Consider the following 27,963-nt stretch of genomic DNA (forward strand, 5'->3'; position numbering starts at 1 on the left):
CTTGGGAGACTGACTGTACAAATGTGCAGTGGCCAGGACATGTGACAATAGAACTCTGACCCATCACTTTGGAAGCAACAAACAAGAGAAGCCAAATCACCTCTGCCATCATCAGCCCAGAATGGTTGGGACTTGGTCAATGACTGCCAGCTTTCGGATTCCTTACCATACTTCTCCCTTCCAACTTGGGACCGGCTAGAGAAAGCCAAATATGCTCTCCAAACTAATCACATAGGATGTCCTGCTTCCAGTTGGCCCACCTTCTAGTTAGCATCTAGTTTCTCCATGCCAAAAACTCTCCATCAGAATATCGCTTATATTTCCTTTTATTTTCCACTATAAAGCTCTCCCACTCACATGCCTGCCTTTGAGTCTCTGCCAAATGCAGGTGATGGCAGCTGACTTTCTTGCGCTATATGAACAGGCTTTGTTTGTTTTCTTTTGAGTGATCTTCATTTATTTCCATTGGCTTACTACAGATAAAGTGGTTATATTCAAACATATACGTTGATAGCGGAGTTAAAAAATTTTTTGAGCATAGAGATGCTTGGAGTAAATAAATACTTTGATCTCATTTTAATTCAATGGATAAGAATTAAAAATTATAACTCAAATCAATCTTTTCCTTGAATTGATAGGTATTAGTACACTTGCCTCAATGGGTACAGTTGAAATGTTCTTGAAATTGTACATGAAAATCTCATTTTTTGTAAATTAAAATTATAACATTCTAGCAAATTGCTATTTTTTAATTTTTTTAAATTTTATTTTATTTATTTATGATAGGCACACAGTGAGAGAGAGAGGCAGAGACACAGGCAGAGGGAGAAGCAGGCTCCATGCACCGGGAGCCTGACGTGGGATTCGATCCCGAGTCTCCAGGATCGCGCCCTGGGCCAAAGGCAGGCGCCAAACCGCTGCGCCACCCAGGGATCCCGCAAATTGCTATTAAAAGGGATGCTGGTGTACATCATATTGAAAAATGTAGAATGCTTTCATTATGTAGGTGATTATTCCTCATGTGTCAGGTTTCCTTAAATTGTCACATATCTCTGTGAGCCTGTGCATATAAACCTAAGGCTTATTTTAAAACGATAATGATTCTCAGAAGAGCAGATAATACATATTTGTCCAGAGAAATTTGTGCAGTCTTGTTTTAGTTCACTTTAATGAGTAAGATGTGGTCCTAACAACACTCCAAAATGTGACTTACTATTCTTATTCCACATATGAGGAAATGAAGGCCAAGGTAAAATGACTCATTTAAGCCCTCACTAAAGAAATGAAACCTCTTATTGTGCAAAGAAACTTGAGTCTGTTTGAAGCTACTGGCTGAGGGACTTTTTATATACCTGTGACTGATAAAAGGCCCTCATTCTTCTGAGAAGGTCATGGTCTTCACCTTGACACCATGGCAAAGAGGACAAGACTGTTCTTGGAACAGCAAGAAGGAAGGAGATCCCCAATCAGGGGTGTGCCTTGCTGTATTAACCTGGTGTATAATGTCAGAGCTAATGATGGTCAGATGAACCCCGTATCCAAATAGTGGAGCCAGGAAGAAACTCAGGCCTTCCCATGCAAAGGAAGGTTTCTTGACCCTGTGCCTCTGTCCATGTTGCTTTTAGAATAAGATTCGGATCCTTATGATGGTCCACAGGTTCCATATAATCTGGCCCTGCATTTCTCTTTCTCTGCTTCTCCCATTACTCTTTTTGTTCTCTACATTACAGATACCTTTCCATTTCTCAAACATGCTCAGCACATCCATTCTTCAGCTCCTTTAAAGTTCTGACCAGAGGGATGCCTGGGCGATTCTGTGTGTTGAATGACCATCTTTTGGTTTTGGTTCAGGTCATAATCTGGGGGGTCATGTGATCCAGCCCCAGGGGATCTGTGGCAGGCTCTGCACTCAGCAGGGACTTTGCTTGAGATTCTCTCTCTCCAATTCCTCCTGCCCACATCCCCTCCCACTTGCACACACACACACACACACACACTCTCTCTCTCTCTCTCTCTCAAATAAATAAATATATCTTTAAAAAACAATTCTAACCAGAATACTTTTCTCCAGGATCCCAAGATCTCTGCGTGGACAGTTCCTTCTCATCTTTCCCATTTGATATGAATTTTTTTTAAAGATTTTATTTATTTATTCATGAGAAACGCAGAGACACAGGCAGAGGAAGAAGCAGGCTTCCTGCGAGGAAGACTCAATCCCAGGACCCGGTGATCACGAGCTGAACCAAAGTCAGACGCTCAACCGCTGAGCCACCCAGGTCTCCTGAAATTTGTTTTCATGAAGATATTTTATTTTAGCTAAAACAGAGCTCCAAACCTTGCAGCTTACTACAATTTCTCTATCATATTGTTCTTTTGTTGTCTGTGTCTAAAATTACCTTCCTTATTGCTTATTTGCTTGCTTATTGTCCCTTCTCCAGGCTATAAGCTTTCTGAAATTTGGAGGCTTATCTATTGTTTTTACTGCTAGCTCCCAAGCACCCAGAACAGTGCCTGGAATATGGCAGGCCTTCAGTATCTCAGTATATATAATGAATGAATAAGTCATGAATCCTAAGTGAGAATATAATGATACATATTTACCCATTACCCAGAAAAAAATGAACTGAATGTTTTGTGTATGATTTTAGGAGATTCCAAAACTCTAGAAACTCATCTGTAGACCCCTGGTTAAAGCCCCTGCGTTATAATTATGCAGTTTCAAATGTTTTTTTTTTTAATTGATTTTGAACTTTTGTTCTCTGAAATTAAACATGAAAATGAACTTTGGAAGTATGTTTTAGATAGCATATAACAAATCACAGGCCAATTGCTGCTCGTTGGTTTTGAGTAAAAAAGATCCCTGATATTTACATTAATTGATCCTAATGACCATATTTCATTCAAAAATGATGCCTTGGGGTATATGTTAAATGCTCCCCCATATCCAGTTCTTTTCTCCTTTGGGGAACATGGGAGAATTAAATTTCCCAGCTTCCCTAGCATTTGGACAGAATCATATGATTAACTCTAGTTAATGGATTGGAGGCAGAAGTGACATATGTCACTGCCAGGCTGGAGCATTTAATCGCTGGTGAGGTCCCCTGAAGATGTTCCATCTTCTCCTACATGGAATCACATGCTGGCATGGAGATGCCATGCCAAGCCATCACACAGAGGACAGTTGCTCTGAAGAGTCACACAGATCTTCAGGAGACTTTGTGTGAGCAAAGAGTATAATAAACATTTGTTGCTTTAAGTCCTGAGATTTTCTGATTTGCCATTGCTGCATAACTTAACCAAATACACCACTGATTGGAGAATGTGTTATTATTTTACATAATATTGGGGGGCGGGAAGCTGTCATTTATAGCTGTAAGAATTCATTGTGAGATATATCAACATCTCGGAGGTGTTAAAATGTGAAAAATCCATGGGGCTTAGATTAGATAAAATACAGATATTTAAAAAGAGCTTATTAAATCAGGTTATCACTCCATAACTAGAGTTGGACAGAAAGTTATGGACTCAAATCCCAATCCTTACCAGCTTGTGACTGAATAACTTAGCTTGTGTAAGTCTTAGTTTTGCCATTTGTGAAATGAAGATAAAAGATGCCTTAGAAGGTTTTGTAAATATTAAAGGAGGTAATTCTTACCATGTGTTCAGCATAGTAATTACATATTTTAGTCCTATATTTGGTTAGACCACAGAGCTTGTTCAAGATAAGCATTAATTTCAAACTTTATATCGGAAAGCCTCTTTGTAGGTTTGTTATTATGTCATACAAACCAATCAGCAAATAGTTATTAATTCCTTACTAGGCATGAAGACTGAGCCACTGCGTTAGGTGTTGTTAGAGATAACAAAGGAGCAGATCTATCCAGAGGTCGAGGGCCTAAGCCACACCATCCTGGAGTTTTCCCGTCTTCTCTCTGATGTATTTTCCAGGTGAATCTGATCAGAATGAATATTAAGAGAAGCCTTGAAGAGTAAAAGTCACAAAAATATACCTGAGGGGTGTATGAAAGGTCATTCCTATACTTATCTCGGTGACTGGCAGGGGTAGTAAAGGGAATATTGAAGCTTATTTCTACGTCTAGGGCCTTGGATAGTGGTGCGTGGGTGTGGGTGTGGGTGTGGGTGCGTGCATGTGTGCACGCTGGTGGCTGGAGCATAATGGTAAGTCATAGCAGTGAAAGAGTGACTTTTTTGAGATGTAGGGATTGTTCCTACTTCCATAGGATTAGAATCAAACAGACTGTATAAAGTTATCTACGGAACATTATTAGACTCACGATACATCCACATTCATAAAGCGGCAACTCTTGTTATAATTGTCCTCATCTATAGTACATTTGAAGAAACCTAAAACTTGCCCTTAACAAGGTGCGGCAGTCATTAGTTCTGCAATTCATTCTGAACTAAAAGTTCCCCTACACAGGCCATATGAGCTTTCATTCCGTCACTGAAGACATCACTGTAGATTCTAAGACCATATTCCCACCTCAGTTTCCTGGGGGACGTATGCCTGTGAAAGAACAGGTGACTGATTAATATCGCTATTTTTATTAAATGAGCCATTGCAGAGGAAGAAATTTTCTTTAAAGGAAGTATCGCTGCCTCCAAATATGACTCTGGGCTACAGTTCACCTTTTCTGTTTATTCTTAACTTGTGAAACTGTATCTTAGGGCTTCGGGTCTATAACTTGTTATTTGATATCAAGTGAACAACAGTGAATCGATTGTAATGCTTCTGGCACCAAAGGAAGCAGAGGGGGACTTAAATATGTTTCCAGAAGACAAAAAGCTTCCCTTTGTATATACTTTACAACATACGCTTCCTCTGTTTTAGAATATTCAGAAGGAAGAAAATAGAAGTTTCTAACTACTTGTCATTAAAGACCAAGAGGACAAAACAGAGAAAACGAGCTACCTCCGATCCACGTATTATTTATCAGATATTTTGGATGAAATTCAGATTGAAAAACCAAAAAGACCCGCTCTTCCTCTCTCCCTACCGGCAACAGCATTAGGATGCTATTCCTCACGGAGACGCACACCCACTTTCACATGTTGGGGAATGTTGTGTTATTGTTCTAGGAAAGGGGAGGGCGTAGTGTTAGTGCAAACAGGTTTGGGCTCCTGTCCTCATCCTTGCTGCCTCCTCTCCTCATCCTTGCTGCCAGGGTCGTTGTAGGTCGTCCGTGAGCTGGCTAAGTCCTGACTTCCCAGAGGACTTGGGCTCACACCTGGTCAACCTGGGTGCACTCCCAGAGGTTGCTGGAAAAAAAATCTTGAATAAAGGGATGCCTGTACCGCAGAGCGCTCCCTAAAAACTCAGCAATCTTCCTCTCTGGGCTTTCTCTGCCCCAGATAACCGCCCCGGGATCTTAAAAAAAATTTTTTTTTTTTTTTTTTTCCGGGCAAATGTTTTGCTTGGACCCCTTGCAGGAGCAGAGTCTGATCCCGCCTCGCTCCCTCTGGCCTGGGATCCGGCGAGCCACGCAGGGCGGGGTGCGGCTTCCCCTCGTTGCCTCCGCACAGGGCCGAGAAGAGGCGAGAGGAGGTGCTCAGCGTTCTTGGAGGCACTTCCCCAGGATCTGTGATTCGGCATTTCCGAGACAGAATAATGCTAAAACGCAAAATAGCCACCGCAGAGGTGCTTAGCCCTGCCGGGTACGCTCCCAAATACCTCTAATTTGACGTTTCAAGAAGCAAAACAATGCTAGCATGCAAATTAGGCAATGCGATACCCAGAACGAGCCTCGCTTGACAGGCCAAACAGATTTTAATGGAAAGCTGACTCATATTCCCCAAACCGATTCATTCAATCTTTTAAGTACTAAAAAAAAAAAAAAAAAAAAGAATTGTGTAATTTTAAGTTCCACCACTGTTCTAATGAGCACTCCCTAATAGCAAGCGGTGGAACAATGGACACCCCATCTCGCATTGTGTCAGGTAATTACGAAGTGTCGCGGCGCGGGAAAGGGGCCGTCGATGTGCCCCCCGCAGCGCGCGCGAGCCTCGGGGCTGCGTGTCTCCGCGGAGCACACACACTCCCAACCGCTCACGCCGGCCACGCGCGCAGGGCGAGCTCGGCCCCAGGCGTGCACCGTCGGGGCCGGGATGGGGTGGGGGTGGGGGTGGGGGTGGGGGTGGGGGTGGGCGCGGGCAAGTCGCCGGGCGGGGCGGGGACCGACCCCCTCCGCGGGACCCCGCGCTCGCAGCAGCACCCGACGCTCCGGAGGTTACACCCGGGGCACTGGGGCAAGGGTGCGCGCGGGGTCACAGGGTAAAGCTGTTACTTTGCAGTGAGACACGTGTGCGTGCGTGTGTGTGTGTGTGCGTGCGTGTGTGCAGGGAGAAGGAACTGGAGGCACAGGGAGGGAGAAAGAACAGGGGGCCGAGGGCCGGGGTGTCCTGCTTCTAAGTGGTTCGCGGAGGGGCGAGGGCAGGGGTGGCCCGCGCCGCGCTGGGGACCGCAGGGACCTCTCCAGGGCGCCCCGCCCCACGCGCCCCGAGGTGGCCCCCGGGGGGAGCGCCACCCTGCAGCCCCGCGGGACGTCGGGCTGCGGGCTCCTTCCCCCGGACCCCGGGCTCCTCGACCTCGGGTCCCCGCGCCCTCGCACCGCCCCTCCTCCTCCCCCGCCCCGCGGCAGCAGCGGCTGCGAGGACGGGCCCGGGGCCAGCTGCAGACCCTCGGGGCGACGGGGAGGGGCGGGGGTCCCGGCGCCCGGGGTGGCCGCGGCCAGGCCCCGCCGCGGAGGAGCGCGCGCCGGCGAGCAGCCCCCGGGGCCGCGCAGCATCCGCGCGCCAGTGACGGGGAAGCCACGCCCGCCCGGGAGCGGGGGCCGGCCCGCCCCCCGCCCCCCGCCCCCTCCCCGCCCCTGCTCGCCTCCCCCCGCGCCGGCCCCCGGCCCGCCCCCGGCTCGGCTCGGCTCGGCTCGGCTGGCGGGAGGCGCAGGGCGCCGGGGCTGGCGCGCTCTCCGGGGCGCAGCGCACACAGCTCGGCGCACGCACGCCCAGGCGGCTCTCCCGCGCCCGGCCTCGCCCTCGCCCTCGCCCTCGCCCTCGCCCTCGCCCTCGCCCTCGCCCTCGCCCATGCGGACGGACAGAGCGACGGAAGATGGCTGACGACTCCACGGGGCACCGAGGATGCAGCCCGGCGGCGGCGGCGGCGGGAGCGGCAGCGGCAGCGGCGGCGGCAGCGGCGGCGGCGGCGGCGGCGGCGGCGGCGGCGGCGGCGGCGGGAGCAGGAGCGGCGGCGGCGGCGGCATCCCCGAGCCTCCTCGAGCTCGAGCGACCCTTCCCGGTGACGGCCACTGACGCCCTCCGCCGCTAGAAGACTCCCCGCTTCCCCGGCGCCCGCCCCCCGCCCCCCGGGCCGCAGCCGCAGCCGCAGCCGCAGCCGCAGCCGCCGCCGCAGCCCCAGCCCCGCGCCCCGCGCCGGCGTTGCCTCCATCAGCACCACCTCCGCCGCCGCCGCCGCCGCCACCGCCGCCGCCGCCTCCGCCTCCGCCGCCGCCGCCGCCGCCGCCACCGCCGCCACCGCCGGCGGCGGCAGCAGCCATTTCATCTCCGCCGGAGCCAGACACAAAAACATGGCAGAGATGGAGAAAGAGGGGAGACCCCCGGAAAATAAAAGGAGCAGGAAGCCGGCTCACCCGGTGAAGAGGGAGATCAACGAGGAGATGAAGGTGCGTGCGGGCTCCGGGGCCGGGCGCCGCGCTCCTCCCCGCGCGCTCCGGGCTGGGGAGGGGACGGGAGCGCCTGTCCGTGCCCCGAGGACGCCCGAAAGCCTCGGCCCCCCTCCAGGTGCGAACGAGGCCCGCTCGCGGCTGCATCCCCGGGATCTGCCTGCGTCCGGCGCGATGGGTGGGGGCGGGGGCGGGGGGGGCCCGGGGGGCGGCAGGACGCGGCCGAGGGGCTCTCCCAGGCGGCGGGGGTGGGCCCCCCTCGGGGAGCCGCGCCGCGCGGGTGCCTCCAAAGTTGGGGAGCTGCGGGGCTTGGAGCCCCGGGAGCGCTCGGTGCCACCTTCCCGCGCGCCCCGGGTGCCGGCGGCGGGGTCGGGGGGTCGGGGGCTCGGGCACCGCGTCCGCGGCCGCTCCTCGCGCTCGCTGCCGCCGCCTCCCGCCCCCCGCCCCCCGCCCGCGTCCGCGCGGTCCGCTCCGCTCCGCTCCGCTCCCGGGGCGCGCAGCCCGGGGCCAGCCCGGCCGGACCGAGGGGCGGCCCTGCGGAGCGCCTGCCCATTGTTCGGGGAGGCCGGCGCGGAGTCCCGGCGGCCAGGCCAGCGGTGCCCCGAGGTGGCGCGCGCAGCAGCCCCGCGCTCCAGCTGTTGGCGTCGGGGGCGATTGCACAAGAGCAGCGCTCGGCTCCGGACACCCCCTCCCTACCCCCCCCACCCCCACTTATTTTCCATGAAGTTGAAGCTCTTGCCTGGCGAGGATTTTATTCTGTGTTGATGTCCACGAGTCTCCCTGGATGTAACACACACACACACACACCACCCAAACCAACAATCATGGATTTTTTGCTTTTGTGAATTACAAGCAAGTAGCAGTTTTCAAGGTGGGGGCGGGGGGAGGACTTCAGTTTTTCATTCAGCAGCCGTCCTGGTGTGTGTCCCCCCCCCCCCCCATCTTCCGCACAGAATCCTTAACCCTGCCAACTAGACTTGGTCAGCTTGGCAAAGTTTGTGTTTAAAAGACGCACTGGATGAAGATGGCAATGCGAGTGAATCGAATTTATTGCGTTTTGACGCTTTCTGGTTCAGGACGAGCATCTTCTGGGCGAGTGCCTTGTGTGAGAACCCCTGTTTAGAAAGGGGCACATGGGTCACACTTGCTGTGTAAGTGAGTGCCGCCTAGGTGCATCTGTTTGGCTTCCTTTTCTCCCAGAAAATGTCTGTGGCGTTTGGAGATTATATAGAGTTTTTATTTCTGGGTGAGGAACTTAGTGCCTGAAAGCATGAGGTGGTGCAGCACCCGTCCGAGGGGAGTTAAGGGAGATTAGCCTTGGAAATCAGTGCCATTCCTTGTGATGGAAACCACGATTGAATTCAATAATCATTTTTTAAAAAGAGAGACCAGTAGGAGTTGTTGTTGTCTTACAATGGGGGTGGAATTCGAGCAGTCTACGATAACCATTCTTTCTCACTTACCCTTCCCTCCTGTCCGGCGTTTCCAGATTACTTTTCCATTTCATTTCAAATTGGGGGTGGAGAGAGAGGAGAGAAGTGAAGCCACTAGGAAATCACGGTGTGCACTGGCCCTTTAAAGCGCTGCCTAATGTGATCTATATGGATGGCAGCTTTTAAGTTTCATAGGTTCTAGAATTACAAATTAGCTAATTTTAATCAAAACATGTGAAATGTTATCCCGGCTGGATATAAAGGCTGACTGTGCTCAATGCTTGGGGCTCGCGTTGTTGACTTTGGCTGCGGGCGCACTCCGTGGTTTGGGAGATAGTTGTCCTTCTACAGTATAACAGATGTTTGTCTGAACTGGTGAGGAAGAAACAAAAACAACATTGTGTGAAGGGGAAAAATTACACAATTTTTAGCCAATGCTGCAGGACTAAGTATGGAATTAACCTTCGCGCACAGAATTTCCTCTTTTTTAAAATGTTATTTTTCTTCCAAATCACCACCTACCATTTGAAGTTTTAGCCCTCATCGTTTCTGTGCAGAGTGTAGCGTTAAAAAAGAAGTTGTGCGCAGCAAATAATTCGGTTGCCTGGAGGACTGGGATTTTCTGTCTGGTTTGGACCAACGTACGAGAGATCCCGGCGGAAATCTTCAGACATGTCAGTGCACACCATGCCAATATGCATGAATTCCCTCTACTAGAGGAATTGTTCTGTAGATATTCCTCTGATGTAATAGCACCCAAAGTCCTCATCTGAAAAGTAATTTCTCAAAGTCAGACGGTCGGAAGGGTCATTTTGAACTCATTAATATTTTTCGGGTTTTAATATTAATAACCACATCAATAAACCCCTCCTCGGGCCTCATTGTGTTAGTACTCCTCCTCGTCCCCGAACCTGAAGCGTAGAGTGACATAACAAGTTGGTTGCCCTGTATTAAAATATGTGCAACAAAATGTCACCGAGAACACAATGTGGCCTTGTGCAGCTTCATATCGGTGCCGCTGGAGCTGCCTGGCTGTGTTTGCCTTCATCTGAACGGCTTTCATCTGGACCAGTGTAAACTAAACCCTGGTAAGTAATCACTGCCCGGCAGAAAGAAAGGAATGTATACAGCTAGCACGGCCTAAGCTGTAAAAACGGAAACCTGAACCCCCACCGAGGATCACATATCAAGGCTTGAAGGTAGGGGAAATGAAAGGGGGAAAGAGGAGAGAGCGAATGGAAAAGTCAGCCTGGGAAGTGGAGAATCAGGAGGAGGCCCCCCTAAGGGAGATTTGGCTCAGGGATTAGGGAATTTTATCATGGTGTACAGTGACCTACTCAGGTTTCAACACTGGTTGGATCAAGTTGCTTCTCTGTGAGCTGAAAGAAAAAGGACTGGTGTGTATGTGATTTTTTTTTTTTCCCCTTCGGGTAATAGAAAGGACATTGGTACAAGTGTCTATTTTAAGTACAGCAAATGCAGGGCACTGAGAATGAGCAACAGAATCACCTCATCATGAGGCTTTCTCCAAGATCTCCTGATTGAGATACTTACATATTTATTTAAAAACGGCTGGAGAAGACAAACTGGCTGAGGTTTAGCTGACACCAGTAATGGCATTGGAGATTGTCTTCATGTGGCTGCGAGCTAATGTTGGTGGCTGTTTCACTAGATCAGATATTGAGTTACATTTTCGTTATCACTGGTTTAATGTGCATGGCAGTTGTAACAAATTTAAATTTGATACAATATAATTTTGTGTGTGAAAAGTACATGACTTGGCATAGCTTGCTTATAGTGTAGTGAAAATATCTTCAAGTACAAATGCTTGTCTCATTACGACCTTTACAATGTTTCCTTATCTTTCCTTTTCTTCTTCCTCGCTTCATCCTGGTTTTTCTTGATTAAAGAGCCTTGTTACTTTGCTGTATTTGCAATAAGTATGCATTATTTAATTGGTGACCGGTAGAGACGGTTTAAAAAAAATATTAGATGGTGAGGCAATTTACATTTTGACTATTTTTGGTTTCTAAAGTGAATACTGTGATTGTATCTAATGAAGACATATTAGTCTTCAGTATACCGTTAGCTAATATGTATCATAATAAGTGTATCTTAGGAGGGACTCCGAACGTAGAGAAGGGCTAATTCATTTCAGGAGTTCATCTAGAGCATGGCAGATATAATATAAAAACTAGTTTGTACTATAGAGTGCATAAATGCAAATATGTGTTATGTGTAAATATAGTTGTACCTAAGGGTATGTATTTCTGCACACATAGACCTTAGTGAATATGATTAGTGGCTACCAAAGAGCAATCAATGCAACTCAAAAAGCCTACACTATGAGTAGAGATAATGAGTCAGATTTTTATCTCTGAAAGTGCTTTAACAAAACCAGTGTGATTAGATCAAGCACTCTGCCCTGGAAACTTTCCTAAACAAACCATAATTAATGCATTTACAATGTTACCTCTTTATCAATTGTTAAACTACAGGATAATCCATGTTAAATGTCTTAGGGTCTCCTTCACTGAAGAACTTTTCTGTCTATAAATATTCCCAGTAAGTAATTTGTACCTAAAATTATGCTTCAGTCCTGATGCCTAGAGTTAGAGTCACGCACATCTGTTAGAGTTTAGTAGTAAACTCACCACAAGATTTGCTAATTTGGTTTCTGATGGTCTCCATTTGGCATTGAAAATGACCTGTGTCAACTGCATAGACAATAAAACAAGTTGCAGAGCCAAGCTGGTGAGTGCAGTGAGATAAATAGGTTTCCATTAAGAAAAAAAGAGAGAGAGAGAGAGAGAGAGAGAGAAATCACAGCCTGGAAAAGTCAGCATGTTCAAGGTTGAAATCAGCTCATTCCTAAAACAGGTATATTTTAGGTTTTGCTCTGAAACTCCATCCTGATGTCAGACACAGTTAAATCTCAGGAACCTAGAAGGTGGGCTCAGGATATAATTCACAAATTATGTCAGACCTCTCTGCCAAGTGGTGGCCTCAGGTGTGCCACGTGGCAGGGCTGGGGACTACTGTCAGCTGGGACATGGTCCTTACTCCTTGGAAGCTGGGATAGGGTATTCCTGGGCCCACCAGCTCTGTCCTCCACGTTGCTCTCCGTTGTCCTGCTCCAGGGCTCCAGTCCAAACCCATTAAGAGATAGTGGGGGCGGGGGCCATGGAGAGCTATGAATTCTGCTCAGTTCAAACCAGGGTTTTCTGAAAAGAGTCTCTTTCTCCGTCCGGGAACCTGTGAGTGCGACAGAGCAAGATTCTCCAAGCCTTATACAACTCGCAGGTTCCAGAGACGAGGAAATGGAAAGGAACCACTCCACTTCCTCCTGAATCTGAAATAAACATTTGAACTAGAAGAAAATGAGTCTGACAGACTCATTCCCTTCTGCGTTTCCTGCCTCTGTGCTTGCCAAGCACTGCTCTGGGAAGCCAAGCCCTACTCTCCTTGTGTGAAAGACAGACTCATAGAAACCAAGAGGTAACGGAGTTTTTAAAGGAAAGTCAAAAACGGCCTCAAAAAAAGGGGCAAATATCAGTGAGCACAAGTGATTGTCTGAAAAAAGGAGAGTTGTAGGGAGAGCTAGTGTCATTTTAAGGTGACCATACTTTTTGTACCTTCTAGGTAAGTGTCTTTTTCATTAAGAGTCTTTACGTGTCTGTCTCTCTTTAAAAAAATAAAAAAAATTATTAGAAGTAGTAGAGAGCAGAACATTTAAAAAGCTCTGAAGTCTCAGACTTCCTCTTGTGGAATGGGAAGTCAGCCACACTTACACTCTCCAGCTAATAAGATTATTGAATATTTTCCTAAAAGAGAAGGGATAGTACTGGGTAGGATGAGAGAAAAAAAGTACTTTGTTTTTGATGGTGCCAGTTGAAACATGTAAACAGACGTGAAAGAATGTGGTGAGTGAGATTTGCTGAATGTATATTTTAGGATCTGTAGACTGATAGGTATTAGTATCTCTTATATAACCAAAGGGTTGTGGAACTCTGTCCTGTTTTAAGGCCAGTGGCTTTGGCAGGGACAGAAAAACAATGTAACAAGTCCTGGTGATTTTTAGGGCAGTTCTGCAGCTGTGATTGGACACAGCTGCACATAGCTGCACACCTGCCTCGCTTGCCACAATGATAGCCTCAGGGCTGGAATCCACAATTTCACAGCATTTGTTTGACCTTCTTTAGGACGTTTGATGTCCTGGCCACAGATTAATATGTGGGGACATAATTGTCTGCTCTATGTCACAATAAGACAATAAAGCAACATAGGTTTTATATGTGGAAACACACAATTTTGGTTCCATATGCCAGTTAGACAGCCATCCCGTTTAGAATATATCAATGAGAGAACAAACAAGACTTTCTCCTCAGGCCTGCTCCAGGCCAGAGCTGGATTTTAGCGTTACGATGGGCCTTCTGCCCTTACGACTGTGTAGTAATCATGGTGTTGTGGCCGAGAACAATGCTGCAAAATGATCCAAATGGAGTGCAGTGTCCATCTCTAAAAGATTTCAAGCTAAAAGGCTGTAATTCAGGTAAAAACATCGGGGCTCCATGGGTACTCTTGTACAAATCTAGCTGCTCTTATCATTCCATGCATGTGGATAGCCTTCTAATGGGTCATCTCTGGGGTGTGGCTCGTCCTTAGGATACCATCTGGTCAGTGGGATCGTGAATGTGGAAATACTTTGTAATCTGTAAAAAGCTCTTACAGTATTTCTTTTGCACTATTTCAGTTTTGCCTTCTGACCTTCCTTCGGAACTCTAGACTCATAGGGTCTGTGTTAAGACAGATGACTTAGCCTCAACCTTAGGCCAGATGTGGGGATAGAGCTAGAAATTGACTTCTAATCAAGTTCGGCAAAAGAAACCACCTCTTTTCTGCAGATTGCTCTCTCACCCCCTTTTAAAATCTCAATTAGCGAATTCGTGGCCGCTTAATAGAAATCTACCTCGGAACACATGGAGGTGAAAAGGGAGGTAAAATATTTCCCAAAAATAACCATCAATCTATCGTTCATAATAACCAGCAGAGATACTAGCATTTTTTTTTGGTAAATTGTTTAGGATTGGGGGTTTCCTTTTCCTTTGAAAGTATTTCTCATAGGCTTCACTTTCATGGACAATGTGTCAGAATGTTTTGAAGTTAAGTCATGTAACTGGCAGATCCTTTTTATTGTCGTTAGGACTGTGAATGTGGCTGACATGGTTGTCTTTAAGAAGACTATGTGTTAATTAATTTCTAATTAAAATGATTTTTTAATTTTTATAAGGATACGTGGACACAATAGAAGTGGTTGAGGAAGCAATACAAATAAGCTAAAAGAAAAACAAAGCCTATAATTTTCCCACCCAGACACGGTTACTATCAACATTTTGATATATGTCTTTTAATGCCCTTTTCTACGTGTGATATATAGTTTTTTTTAAAACAAAAATGGTCTTCTAATATACTAACCTTCCTTTAAAAACTTAATATATTGTTAATAGCTTTTCATGGCAGTAAAAATTTATCTACAGTATATATTTTAGTGGCAAAATAGTATTCCATTTTAGTCACTCCCTGACTAAACTGTAATTTATTTAACCAGATCTCTATTGTTTGGCATATAGTTTGTTTCTAAGAAAAAAACACCAAGATAAACATTCCTGAACATGCATATTTTTGCACACATTTCCTTAGAATAGTTCCTTCAGTGCTGAGAAATAAAATCGCTGAATCAAAGGGTATGTACATTTTCAAAGACTTTTACTGCATGCAGTCAAATAACCTTTTCTAAAATTTGTATTAAATTTCCAATACTAGGAGACTGCTTATTAACACTGGATATTACAGTTCTTTTAACTTGTACATATTTATTACGAGAATCAGTTTCCCTGAAATTTGTTTGATCATTTCTCTGTATTCACGCGCTTAAAAAATATTTGCGAACCAAATGTACTAGCACAATGAGTATATTCCAAGTGCTAGGCATTGTCCTAGGTGAGGCATGGGGGAAATAAAAGGTTTCTGCCCTCAGGTACCTTAAGGTATATTTGGGAAGGCAACAATACCAAAACCAGGACTTGGAGTGAAAATTGGAATTATGATTGTGGGGCAAGAGAGTACAGGGCTTTTCCCTCATTTGAATGAATGATTGGGAGCTCTCTGAAAAACTCTCTGCTCTCTTGGTTAGGATACAAAGTTGAGAACATGTCATCATTCAGTTTTATGAGCACTGGTAAAGAAATCAGTGATACTGACTTATATTTTAACCTACCTATGTTTTAAAGATTTATTTATGAATTTATTTTTTAAAGATTTTATTTATTTATTCATAGGAGACAGAGAGGCAGAGACATAGGCAGAGGGAGAAGCAGGCTCCCTATGGGGAGCTCCATGCAGGACTCAATCCCAGGGCCCTGGGATCACACCCTGAGCTGAAGGCAGATGCTCAACCACTGAGCCACCCAGGCTTCCCTAAAGATTTATTTATTGATTTGAGACCGGGTGGCGGGGGGGGGGGTTTGGCAATGAGCACAAGTGTTTGGTGGAGAGGCAGAAGGAGAGAGAAAGAGAATCCTAAACCAACTCTGCACTGAGCATGACTGGGGGTTCAATACCATCATGACTCCTGCAGAGACCAGGAGTCGGACGCTTAACTGTGCCACCCAGGCGCCCTGGTACCTACCTATATTTTAAAATCTGTTTGGTGTTTTCACAATAAAATCATTAGTCCTTTTTGAAGACTTTGAAGTGCTTGCATTTCAGAAGTATTGTGAGAATTTGTAATTATTGCAATTTTCCAAGTGTCTTGAAATCAACTCTTTTTTACCAGTAAAATGCTCAATGAAAAATTATTTAGACTGAACTTTGACATTTGTATAGTACCTCCATGCAAATAAGGAGAGAATCTAATGAATGTCCTGGGAATTAAGTTTCAATAAAAATAAGTTTTGCCAATATCAAAAGAACTCAGAAGGAATGGGGAAATTGTAAAATTTTCAGCCTTTCCATCATCTTTCTGTGACCTATTTTTTTTTTTTTTAATTCTAGGAAGAGCTCATGCTTTCAAACTGAATGTTAGGAATGTCTTTTTTCCTTAGGAGCCCTGGAAGTGAGAGAGAGGGATTGGAGAGGGCAAGGAAGAAGTATAGGGGTAGATATTAAAAGTACAAAGCAATTAGGGGCTTCTGGGTGGCTCAGTCAGATTAGCGTCTGACTCTTGATTTTGGCTCAGGTCAGGATCTCAGGGTTGTGAGATGGAGCCCCCCATGTCAGCTCCCTGCTCCATGAGGTGTCTGCTTCTCTCCCTCTGCCCCTCCTCCTGCTAATGCAACCTCTCTAAAGAAGTAAATAAAATAAAATCTTAAGTAAAAGTACAAAGCAGTAGAATCAGATGCAATGCCTCAAAAATTATAAAATGAGAAGATTACATTTTAACAGTGAATTTTGAACATCGCCTCCCCAACAGTACAAATAATTAAGCAGAATGGAGGCGAGTGATCAAATCCAAGAGCAAGTAAACTGAAGTTTTTTTTTTTTGTTTTTTTGTTTTTTTTTTTTTTTTTTAAACTGAAGTTTTAACATAGGTAGATAGAGACCCTAGTGGAAAAGCTCTTTATATGTGGGGTTGACATCCTGTTGTAGTATGATTTCTTTGCAACTCTTTGGTCGCCACAATAATGTAGTTTCTTTGAAATTGCTGACACATTGGTGGAATTGATTATAGAAAGAGCACTGGTACAAGAATCAGAAGATCAGTGTTTTTCTTCTGACTTTATTGGTGATGTCTCATGCCTGTCATTTACCTTCTGGATGCTCTCATTTTCTGTTGTAAAATGAGGGTATCATATAGGTTCACCAGAAGTTTATTGTGGAAATCAAATACCCAACTTACAGGGTTATTGAAAGGAAGAAGAGAGTTAAAGGATGTGGAAACACTGTAAAGTGCTGTAAGAGTGTTAGACATTATCATTATAATTATAGTGACCTATTTTCCAAACCCAAATTGGACCACATGGTATGAGAGAGAATTTTTGTGCCACTTCCAAGGGTGAGAGGCAGTCTGCAAAATGCGATTCAGATGCCAGAATATGGAAATTTCTGGCACAATTTTGATGGTTTATGGGAGCAATGATAAAATATTTGAAATAGTAACTGTTCAGTAAAAGTTATGATGTACGGTCATGATAATAATGATCTTTCTTTGCAAGAGGTACTTAATTTCTTGTGTAAGAAGTTCTTTGATTTCACAAAATCTTACTTATGGTAGGGACCTTAAGGGACTTCAGTTTCCCACCCCGTTTCTAGACATTTGCTGGGTGAAGATTTGGGGGGAAACAAATTTCACTACCTCCCTTGGTACAGTAACTTGTCTTATTATTGACCGTCTTTACCTCTAAAATCTCTGCAGTTTAACTCTTAACAGCTTTAAAAAAACATAACATACATGAGAAACTTTTGTAGGAAACAAATAATTTTTTAAAAAGATTTTATTTATTTATTCATGAGAATACACAGAGAGGAGAGAGGAGAGAGAGAGAGAGAGAGAGAGAGAGAGAGAGGCAGAGACATAGGCAGAAGGAGAAGCAGGCTCCATGCGGGGAGCCTGACGTGGGATTTGATCCCGGGTCTCCAGGATCACGCCCTGGGCTGAAGGCAGGTGCTAAACCGTTGAGCCACCCAGGCTGCCCTGGAATAATTTTTTTTAATAGAAAACTCCTTTTTTAAGGGTAATAATACAAAAAAAAGGGGGGGGGAACAACTGCTGGAATTTTCTACCAGAAGGATTTAAAAACCCTTATGGGTCATAAACATTAAATTCATTTCTCCTAGAATATGTTATGTTTCTTGATGATAACTGCAAAAATCTATTTCATTTCCTTTGGCTTAGTACCATAATGAGCCCATATGATATCTAGCATCAAATTCTACCTAGCAATTAAAAATCTTAAATTATCTATTCCTTGGGGTTCTTCGATTTCTGAATACAGTAGTGGTGTATAAGACAGAATAGTCTATGTCTCATGCTACAGGAAACTTTTGTGTTCATCTTCTCTTTTTTTCCTATTCTCCTTTCATGAAAGATTTGAGATTTATGACTTGCAGGTTTATAAGCCTTTTGTTTTCTGCTTTTGCAGTCATATATCAAAGCTATTAAGGTGTTTATTTTTATTTTCACTGACAAGAAAGGGAATGTTTTAGAGTTTATTTTCATTGACATTTATAGTAACTTGAAAACCATGGAATAGATCAAGTTCATATTGATTGTTCCATGAAGCCTCTGAGTTTTCAGCACAAACCATAAACTAAGTGATGCAGTTAAGATGCCCCAATAATCTGAATTTGATGTTAATAATCCAGTTGAGGTTTCAGTTTTTACCCTACTGTCTGAAACTTCTGGATTCCATCCCTGACATTGGTTCTGAAAAGCTGAATGGATTTGCAGCTGGACTAAAACAAACAAATCTATATCCTTGGCTGGAAGGTTGTTCCATGAATTATGCATCTGTAGCCTTTTGTGTCACTTCAGAGGTTAGACAGAACCGGAGAGAGAGGCGCCCTGATACAAATGGTCTAGAGAGTTGGATATGGCGGCCAAGAGTTACTATGCAAAAGATTTTCTGTCTCGTTGGCACAGTTCTCTGGGAGATTGGGGCAAATAGCATATAGACCAATAGGATGGCTTGAACTTGGCTTCTAACGCTGTTGGGAATTGGTGTTTTGATGTAAGGTGTAATCCTTATCCTTGGAGATTTCTGCTGCCAGACCACTGATGGAGGGCCTCAATTTGTGTGCTTAGCGACTGTCATTCTCTGGTCCAGGCGCTCAGCTTAGTGAAAAAAATCGGGTGTTAGGGGAGACTGACGCCTCATTAAGGGGATCTCTTTTGATTGAGTAGAGCAGCATTTACCTGAGTCCTCCTCAGTGGTATTCCAGAAGTTGCTGAGCTTATTATACATATCGATCATATCATCTTTGTGCATTCATGAAAAGAATGTCTATTTAATGTGGATGTGACCAGCCATCAGAGAGAATAAATGCCTCACTAAAGCTTGATATGGCTGACTGTTGGCCTTGTGGATGGAGCACTGAATCAATCCGGCTAGATTTTTTTAAATTGCTGTACCGTCACAGATAGACCCAGTTGGAGCTCTGAGCTTAAGTGGGCACTGAGCAAAGAATCTAGCATTCTGTGGGTGGTTTGAAATGCCAGGTTTGTTTTTGTGGAGTCGGTAGTATAATATCTTTTCTTTTTTATGCAACCCCTGCTGAAATCTAAAGTCGTGAAATTCAAGAGAACAGGAACTCACACGTTGAGGCCATGCACGCTCTTGGTTTAGCTTGGGTGCTTTGTTTCAGGTATATAAATTATACATCCCAGTGTAATTCGGAAATGACAGCTTCTAGGGAGAATGAGAAAAGGCTCTTTGAGCCACAGAGAAGGTTAGAATATATGATTTTTCTAGGAAGTCTAGGAAGCTCAGGATCCCTTGCCAGATAGAGATTTTTAAAAAAACAACAACGATAAATTCATCAATATTTATTAAGCCCATATTCTGTAACATAGGGCCCTTCTTTTTATTTTTTAAAAATTTCCCCCAGCTTTATTAAGATATAATTGACACATAACATTGTGTAAGTTTCTGATGTATAATGCGTTGATTTGATGTATTTATATATTGCAAAATGGTTACCAGTATAGCACTAGCTACCACCTCCATCCTGTTACGGTTACCACTTCTTTTTTGTGGTGAGAACATTTAAGATCTACTGTCTTAGTAACATTTTAGTATATGATACAATATTATTATATATAATCATCATGCTGTATCTCTTATCTCCAAACTTGTTAATCTAATAACTGGAAATTTGTACCCTTGGACTAATATCTCCCCATTTCCCTCACCCCCGAACTTCTGGTGACTACCACTCTACTCTATTTCTCAGAGATATTTTGAGGCACATGTAAGCATTAAGATTATTAATACAGCTTCAGATCCTGTTTCCAGATCTAGCAGTTGATAAGTTCACCTGATTTTAATGCCTTAAAGCTGTCCAACTATTCCCATTATTTTCACAGTTTGCTATCTATAACAACAACAATAATAATAATACCTTACATTTATATATTGATTTATAGTTCATAAAGTGTTTTCAGGTATTATCCAAAATCTGGACTGATTTTTAACCTTAAAGTTATTTGGTACTTTTTATGTTACTTGTCAGAAGACAATCATAGTGACCTCTGATTTTTTTTTTTTTTTTTAAGATTTTAATTATTTGTTCTTGAGAGACACAAAGAGATAGACAGAGACCAGGCAGAAGCAGGCTCCCTGCGAGGAGTCTGATGCGGGACTCGATCCCAGGACCCAGGGATCATGCCCTGAGCCAAAGGCAGATGCTCAACCACTGAGCCACCCAGGTGCCCTAGTGACCTTGGATTTTATGGAGAAAGAATCTGTCACTAGTGAAATTTGTAAAGCAAATTATGCATTGATTTTTAAAGTATACACTTGCAAAAGGGAAAATTAAAAAGGGAAACCCTTGTAGCCTTGACAACTGAGAAATTATTTATTTGCTGAGATTTTGCTTTATCTGAGATAAGAGTCATGTTAAAACAACAGTACCTGAATCAGAAAGCAATTCTAATTTAGATTAATCGGAACCACAAAAAGGTCTATTGTTTTCATTTTCAAAATATTTTCTTAGCTGCTTTTGTGCTTTACCTTTCAATATTTTTGTGCTAGTGTGGGATATAGACTTTGCAGTGTTCTAAAATATGACTTCCTGTTTGTAAGCAAAACTGACAAATATCTTTTCTTCTTCTTATCTTTAAATTGCAAATGTCGAAGACCTGTCATAATTGGATGCGTCATCCTGAGATTTAAATGCATTACAGTTTTTTTTTTTTTTTTTTTTTTTGCATTACAGTTTTTGAACGTGATTTGAAAAATGAACACGGCTCTAGGGGAGGTGGGGCAAGTCTGGCAGTAAATGGGTAGTGCAAAAAAAATTCGATTTATGCATTCTTTTCAAATAGTTATTGATTACATAAAAAAGAAGCCTATGCTTCTCTTTCAGAACTTTGCAGAAAACACTATGAATGAACTCCTTGGCTGGTATGGCTATGATAAGGTTGAATTGAAAGATGGTGAAGATATTGAATTCAGGAGCTACCCTACAGATGGAGAGAGCCGCCAGCACATTTCTGTTCTCAAAGGTAATGACATTTAATGTCCCTTTGTTCATGCAAAGAAGGATTAACTATCTCAACCTGCCAGAATTGAGTTGCTTTGGGGCTCATTTTGTTGATTATGCCAATGGTTGATTTAAATGTACATCCCCAGTAGTGCTTTCCCATAGGCAGAATTCCACGGAATATAAGAGCACAACATAAAACAAAAATAGACACAGCTTAATCTCTTTCCAGCAATGGGAGGGCTAGCTAGCAAGGGCTAGGGACCTTAGGGGTTACGGTCCTACCCACAGATTTATAGAAAGGGATAGTGTTTGCCAAGGTCTTCTAGTTTCCTGAGTCTTTGACACATTAGTTGTTGGGGACTGGTGCATTCTATTAAGTGAAACACTGAGTTTGGATTTTTATTTTTATTTTTTTATTTTTTTATTTTTTTTAAGATTTGAAAAATTTTTTTTTTTAATTTTTATTTATTTATGATAGTCACAGAGAGAGAGAGAGAGAGGCAGAGACACAGGCGGAGGGAGAAGCAGGCTCCATGCACCGGGAGCCTGATATGGGATTCGATTCCGGGTCTCCAGGATCGCGCCCTGGGCCAAAGGCAGGCGCCAAACCGCTGCGCCACCCAGGGATCCCCTGGGTTTGGATTTTTAGACTGTAAAAGAGAATTGTGATTAGTTTGGTAATCCCCCCTTCCTCCTTTTTTGGTGGGAATTCTAAAGGAAAGCCCTATTTCTGTTTTGTGTTCGAAGTCCCTCCTGCCCCCAGCCTTAGGTAAGGGTAGGAGGAGTAAGGGACTAGTGCATGATTGGATCCTACATTATTTTATAAGAATTTTCATCAGAGTCCAGCTAAAGAGTAGAAATTAGAGACTTGACAAAGTGGAATTAACACTGATTCTATCAGCAAAGAGCGGTGTCAGATATCTCATGAGGGAAGCCTAGACCCATTGGGTGTTGATATGGATTCTGAATTTATGAACCTAAATTTGGAGAGTTTGTTCGTCAAAGAAAAAGAGTATTGTAAAGAAGCAATCCATTTGGCAAACTTCAGTAAAATGGTAAAATTCATTGTGCATTGTCATTGGCAATTTGATGAGTATTTGCACTGCATTCAAAATCTGTTGGCATAAACTACCCGCTTGTGCATTTTATTCCCAGTCTCTAAGATAGTGACTTTCCTTCTTTTATGCCAAGCAACAAAATGTAAATGAGCGGTCCTTCAGGCCTGTGGAATTGAACGTACGTGACAAATTTCATGTTAAGCCCTCTATGAAATTGTACACATCATGTTACAGAGATAGTATCATCAGTTTCATTGTAAATGAAAAATGCAAGTCATGAGTTTATATTCTATAAACTAATAGCTCGTATAATACTTGGTCTAGGTAATAATCTTTGCCTCTGGGGAACATGGAGAGAGTGCCAGGATATGCTACTAGAGGGAAAAAGTTGTTTTCCATGGTTGAATTTTTTTTTTAAGTGATTCACATGCAAGGATAAAATTCACAAAGTTCCTATCATTGTAAGTTTTCTTTATTTCCATTTTTGTTAATATTTAATGGATATTAATGGGTTAATTTAAGGAGTTTACCCTGTGGAACGAAGTTTTCTTTCTAATAATCTGCTTCTTTCTCATTGGTTCTTTTGATTATATTATGACCAAACTTTTTAATACAGTGGGACCTAGTTATAGGGCTGGAGAGGCATGCTTTTAGCTCCCCCCCACCCCGCCCCCGCCGCCTTGTAGCCAGAGGGTGATGCCTGTGCTATATATCACTTTGTACACGGAAAAGGTTAATTGCCTCTCAATTTTCTATGGGCTTTCACAGTGCTAGGATTCATCACCATGATACAATTGAGATGTTAGCTATCATAGTGGAACAAATTATAAAGGAGCCCACTGGAAATTTATGGTAACAAGACTGGAAAGGTCCAGGATGGTCTGTGGAGTTCTGGTAAAGTGTTTTAAGATTTGCAAGGAAAAATTTGTTTTGTTACATAGCCATTTTACTTGAGAAAATGTAGTCATGAGGAAATCAAGTCCTTTTGTAATATTGAATGTGATTTTTTTTTCTTTTACAGAAAATTCTTTGCCAAAACCAAAATTACCTGAGGACAGTGTTATCTCACCATACAATATAAGCACAGGCTATTCAGGGCTTGCCACAGGAAATGGACTCAGTGACTCACCTGCAGGGTCCAAGGATCATGGCAATGTGCCCATTATTGTACCTTTAATTCCTCCACCTTTCATAAAGCCACCAGCAGGTAAGTTGCTACTGGGGTTTCCAATGAGAACTATTCGTAGAAAGTTGTAATTATCTTATAAAGAATTATTAAATGTTCAAGTTAACTTTGGAAAAGACTGTTTTAGGAACTTTGTAGACAAGAGATGTTAGTGCATGTGTTATTTAAAGTAGTATTACTCTGTCAGGCAGACTTAGGCAAAGTCTCCAATATACTTCCAACTGAATGAATTTTTCCTACCACTGCCTACAAAAAAAGTTATTTTCCTTCTCTGAAATCGTATGTTAAGAATTTTTTTTTAAAATGAAATAATTTTATATGGCAACAGATTGAACTGTGTGGTGGTGTTGTGAGGGCCAGGTCTCCTGAGCGGGCTGCCCTTCTTAGAAATTATCTAGATTATCCACCTCTACCACAGAGTTCTTTCTAATTCCTGGAAAACTCTCTTTGAGAGCTTTAAAGAAAAATGGATGTCTGAATTTCACTTGCATGCAAATGTAATCAGTTCTTTAATATGTCCAGAAAATCAGATGGCAGTGTATGAAGCTGGTTGGCAGTGGGCTGAGCATAATGTGATAGTGTGAGCTAGGGTATAGCTGTGTTCCATACAGAGAAAGAAGTTCAATAATATTGTACCTGGCTTGCTATGAAGTGTTGGAATTATGCTAGAATGCTTCATTGCTACACTGGTTATTTTTCTGTATGTTGAGTTGAACAATGATTAACAGTGAGTTTTGATGGCAATACTTACTATAACTTACCAAAGGGAATGTTTCTATTTTTGGTGAGGGGAGGTAGGTGTGTGGTTATGTTTCCATAACCAGCGAAGTTATTTGTAGATGTCAATTCCTGGGCTTATGCTATAGATATATTTACACCATATCTTAAGTGTTACTAACATTTTTCTTCATAGTATGGGTACATTCTCTTGCTCAGCCTACTACATTTTAGTAGTACAAGCATCCTTTTGTCTTGAGGTCCTCAGATATGTCGTTAAAATCCATTTACCATCAAAATCACTTGAAATTATGTTTGTCTGCTAATTACTAATACAATTTGTGTATCACATAAAGTTTGCCTTTTTAATGCCCCTGTTCTCCTTTGGTTGATTGTCTTGTGATGCAGAGGGACCCAGATGTATCTTCCAAGGGCCATAGACATACTTTGCATAGGCCACTGGGAAGAGGAAGGTGACTAATTTTGTAAATGTAGGGTTCATACTCTAATATGTGTCCAGTGGCTTGGGTGAGTGGAGATGATAAAGGGGATTGTTAAGGTAGTAAGTCTAAGTGGAAATAACATTGGCTTCAGATTTAGACAGATTTAGGTGGGCTCAAATCTAGGCTTTGTCACTTACAAAGTGCTGTGAACATGGACACGTTATATAAGCTCTCTTCTCAGTTTCTCCATCTGTAAAAGGGATCACAATTCCATCTTATGGGAATGCTGTGGCCATGAGATGAGAAAATATATGTAAAGCACCTAGCTTAGTGCCTCCCACACTAAAGCCATTCAGTAAACACCATGCCTCATTTTTTTTTCCAGTCCTTAGTATGCCCTAGAATTATCATGCACATAATTTGTGCATAAAAAGGTGTGCATCCAAATGCAAATTCTCCTCTAAGATTTATTTGAGCAAAGCAAACAGCTTTAGAAATTAGCATAGCTGAGGCTAACATGAGTTTGGCATGCCAAAAAACCTGCCCTGGAGTTTCCTGCTGAGCCAGCCACGTGGAATTCAAGCACACAGCTCCCATTTAACTCTAATTCCACATCAGATCAGGAAATAAATATGCAAAGGAATACAGGCCAAAAATTGAGCCTTGGAAGTCTTAGACATAGGAACTTGGAGGAATTAGAAGCCAGAGTAACCGAACACCAGTGGTTTTATGCTGTCTTCATGGAACTCCAAAGCACTCATCTGTTGAAAACAAAATGTAGGGAAGGACATGTTTAATTTTCTGTATCTGCTCTAGACTTTGACTTTATGCTTCTCCAAGGTTCTGTATGACAAGACAAAGATACAGAAAGGATCTCCAATTTCAGAAAGTTTTCTCCATTAATCCCTAAGCAGAAACACAGGAGAGATGAATTTTGATTTAGTCATATTAATTAATGTAGGAGTCTGTGAACTTTTCCTAAAAAGGGCCAGGTAGTAGTTTAGGCTTTTGGGCTGTGCTGTCTCCATCAGAACTACTGAACGCTGCTGTTGTCACAGGAAAGCAGCCATAGATAATACATAAACAAATGGGTGTGGCTATGTTCTAATAAAACTTCATTTACAAAAAAGGCAGCAGGGACGGTTTGGCCCCAGGACCCTACGTTGCTGATTTTTGCACTAGGGTAAGATTGGCAAAGGTCGCATGATACTAGGAAGTTGCATAGAGTTTCTGAGAGTCAGGCCATGAGCTTTGCCAAGGTGCTCTGTGTAATATCATTAGGGACAGCAACATGGTCAGGAAGAGAGTGAGGTCTTCAGGGTATGTGCAGACTTTGTGCACAAGGTAGGTGCTCCAATAACATTTGTTGAAAATTGAATGAATGACTGATAATTCAAATTCCTACTGCACATACATAAGACAGTAGGGGCCACTTCGTTGTTCACTGAGAAAATGCTAGCATCTTGGCAGGGTTAGTCCTAACCTGTCAGAGTTTGACTGTAGCTTTACTGACAGTGGTGTGAGTAATTACCCATGAACGAGGGGCCCATAGATTACCCCAAAACTTTCATCTAATTAATCATTTCAATTCCTCCTTTTGTTAAAACTTTTACCAGAGTTGTTATTCTGGGTAACTGAGTTGAGGCACATTATCTGTCAATTTTATAGCTATGAGTACGTTAACATGGCATTCTTGAGGGAAACTAGTAAATGATACAATGGCTAGAAGTAAAAGGCCCCTCGATACTTAGCCCCTGAATAATTTAGAACTGATTGTATCATACAACTGTCTACCTCTTGAGGTGGGGAAAATGGGGGATCATATGTATCTTTGAATTCCTGGAAAGAAAATAACTGTTAGCATTTAAGTTATTCCAGTTCTACTGTAAACTGGCTATGTGACAATGCCAATAATAATACCTTATGTTTGTATTAAATCCTTCATAGTTTATGAAGTGCATTCACATTCTTTATTTTATTTGATTGGATCTTCACAATGACCCTGGGAAATAGCATGTCCAGATATGGTTAGATGAAAAAACAGAAGGTCAGATAGGTTAAATGGCTTTCTCAAGGTCAGATGACTTCTAAGTACTTGAGCCAATATGAGTACCTGACTCCTGATTCAATATTCTTTTTAATATGAAGTTGGTTTTCCAGCATATTTTTACAAAATTTCCTTAGACTATATCGGAAGAGCCCTTATTAGTCTGCTACTTCAGATTCCCCAGTGACAGGGGATATACAACGTGTTCCTGTAAAAGGTTAATTTTTTAAAGTCCACATCTTTTGGGAGACTTGATGAGTTTTCTGAACCTGAGAATCTATGGTTCTGTGAACTGGGATGACCTAGTAGGAATAAAACCCCAGCCTGGTTTTAAAGTGTGTGCCATAATAAGGCAAGTTGCTTCTCCTCTGAGGTTCCAGAGCGCTCCATCTGGTTGGGCACTAGTTCCAGAGTATGTTTCATGTGCTTGGGCGGGCTCACCACTGGATCCCATCCACGTTTGGCAGCCAGTGGGCCCAGTGGAATACTTGTGATTGGGAACATGGTGACACCACACTTGCTTGGATTTCTGCTCTCCTTTTGCACAGCTGCATACAGAAGTGTGGGTGTAGCTTATTTCTGGGCCTGGGGAATTGCTTTTCTGTTCCGCTCCCCCCTTTTTCTTCAGAGAAGGGGAGCTCCCTGTGCTTTGGTGATTACCACAAGCATTGTTCCTGCTCTGGCCACACATATTTGTGCACAATTTTGTCTGCTCTCCAAGGCTAAGCTGCCCTTCCCCCATCAGAGACAGAATTTGGCCCTTGGTGTAGGGTTTGTGACATCACAGTCGTTACTATGGTAATAGACTTGTTATAAACACGGGATAATAACCCTGATTTTGCCTTTTTTTTTTTTCCTCCAAGCAGTGAAGGGAATCACCATGATCTTTAAACAAGACTAGCAGACTTTTCTGCAGACCAGGAAGTGGACAGAATAAAGCTTTGCCAGATAGAGCCACCATTAAAAAAAATGTGAAAAGAATAAGAAAATAATAGAAAGTACTGACCAACTTTTCCTTTTTATGCAAACATTCCTTTATCCTTTTAGTTTGAATGAATAGGAAAGCCTTCTTCTTGGCTAATTTAAAAAAAAATCACAGCATGAGCATAGTCTGAAGTAGCAGAATATATATCAGCAAGAGTTTTGAAAGATAACTCAGGTTACTTATATTGTAACCT

The 27,963-nt window shown here is 43.1% G+C and overlaps 1 protein-coding gene across 3 annotated transcripts in view; it reads left to right on the forward strand.

Moving 5' to 3' along the window:
- The first annotated feature begins 7,449 nt into the window (after nucleotides 1-7,449).
- The window catches only part of SOBP (sine oculis binding protein homolog), a 162,035-nt gene continuing 141,521 nt past the window's right edge, over nucleotides 7,450-27,963 (forward strand). For 2 of the 3 annotated variants that reach the window (XM_072738276.1, XM_072738284.1), the window contains exons 1-3: nucleotides 7,495-7,697; nucleotides 21,215-21,353; nucleotides 23,414-23,599. In XM_072738276.1, coding sequence (XP_072594377.1) covers nucleotides 7,602-7,697; nucleotides 21,215-21,353; nucleotides 23,414-23,599 — 421 coding nt within the window. In that variant the 5' untranslated portion in view covers nucleotides 7,495-7,601. Of the gene's footprint in view, nucleotides 7,698-21,214; nucleotides 21,354-23,413; nucleotides 23,600-27,963 lie in introns of all 3 variants that reach the window. The other variant, XM_072738294.1, reaches the window with a different exon arrangement.

Source organism: Vulpes vulpes, chromosome 1 (genome assembly GCF_048418805.1).
Source record: "Vulpes vulpes isolate BD-2025 chromosome 1, VulVul3, whole genome shotgun sequence".
NCBI classification, from domain to species: Eukaryota; Metazoa; Chordata; class Mammalia; order Carnivora; family Canidae; genus Vulpes; species Vulpes vulpes.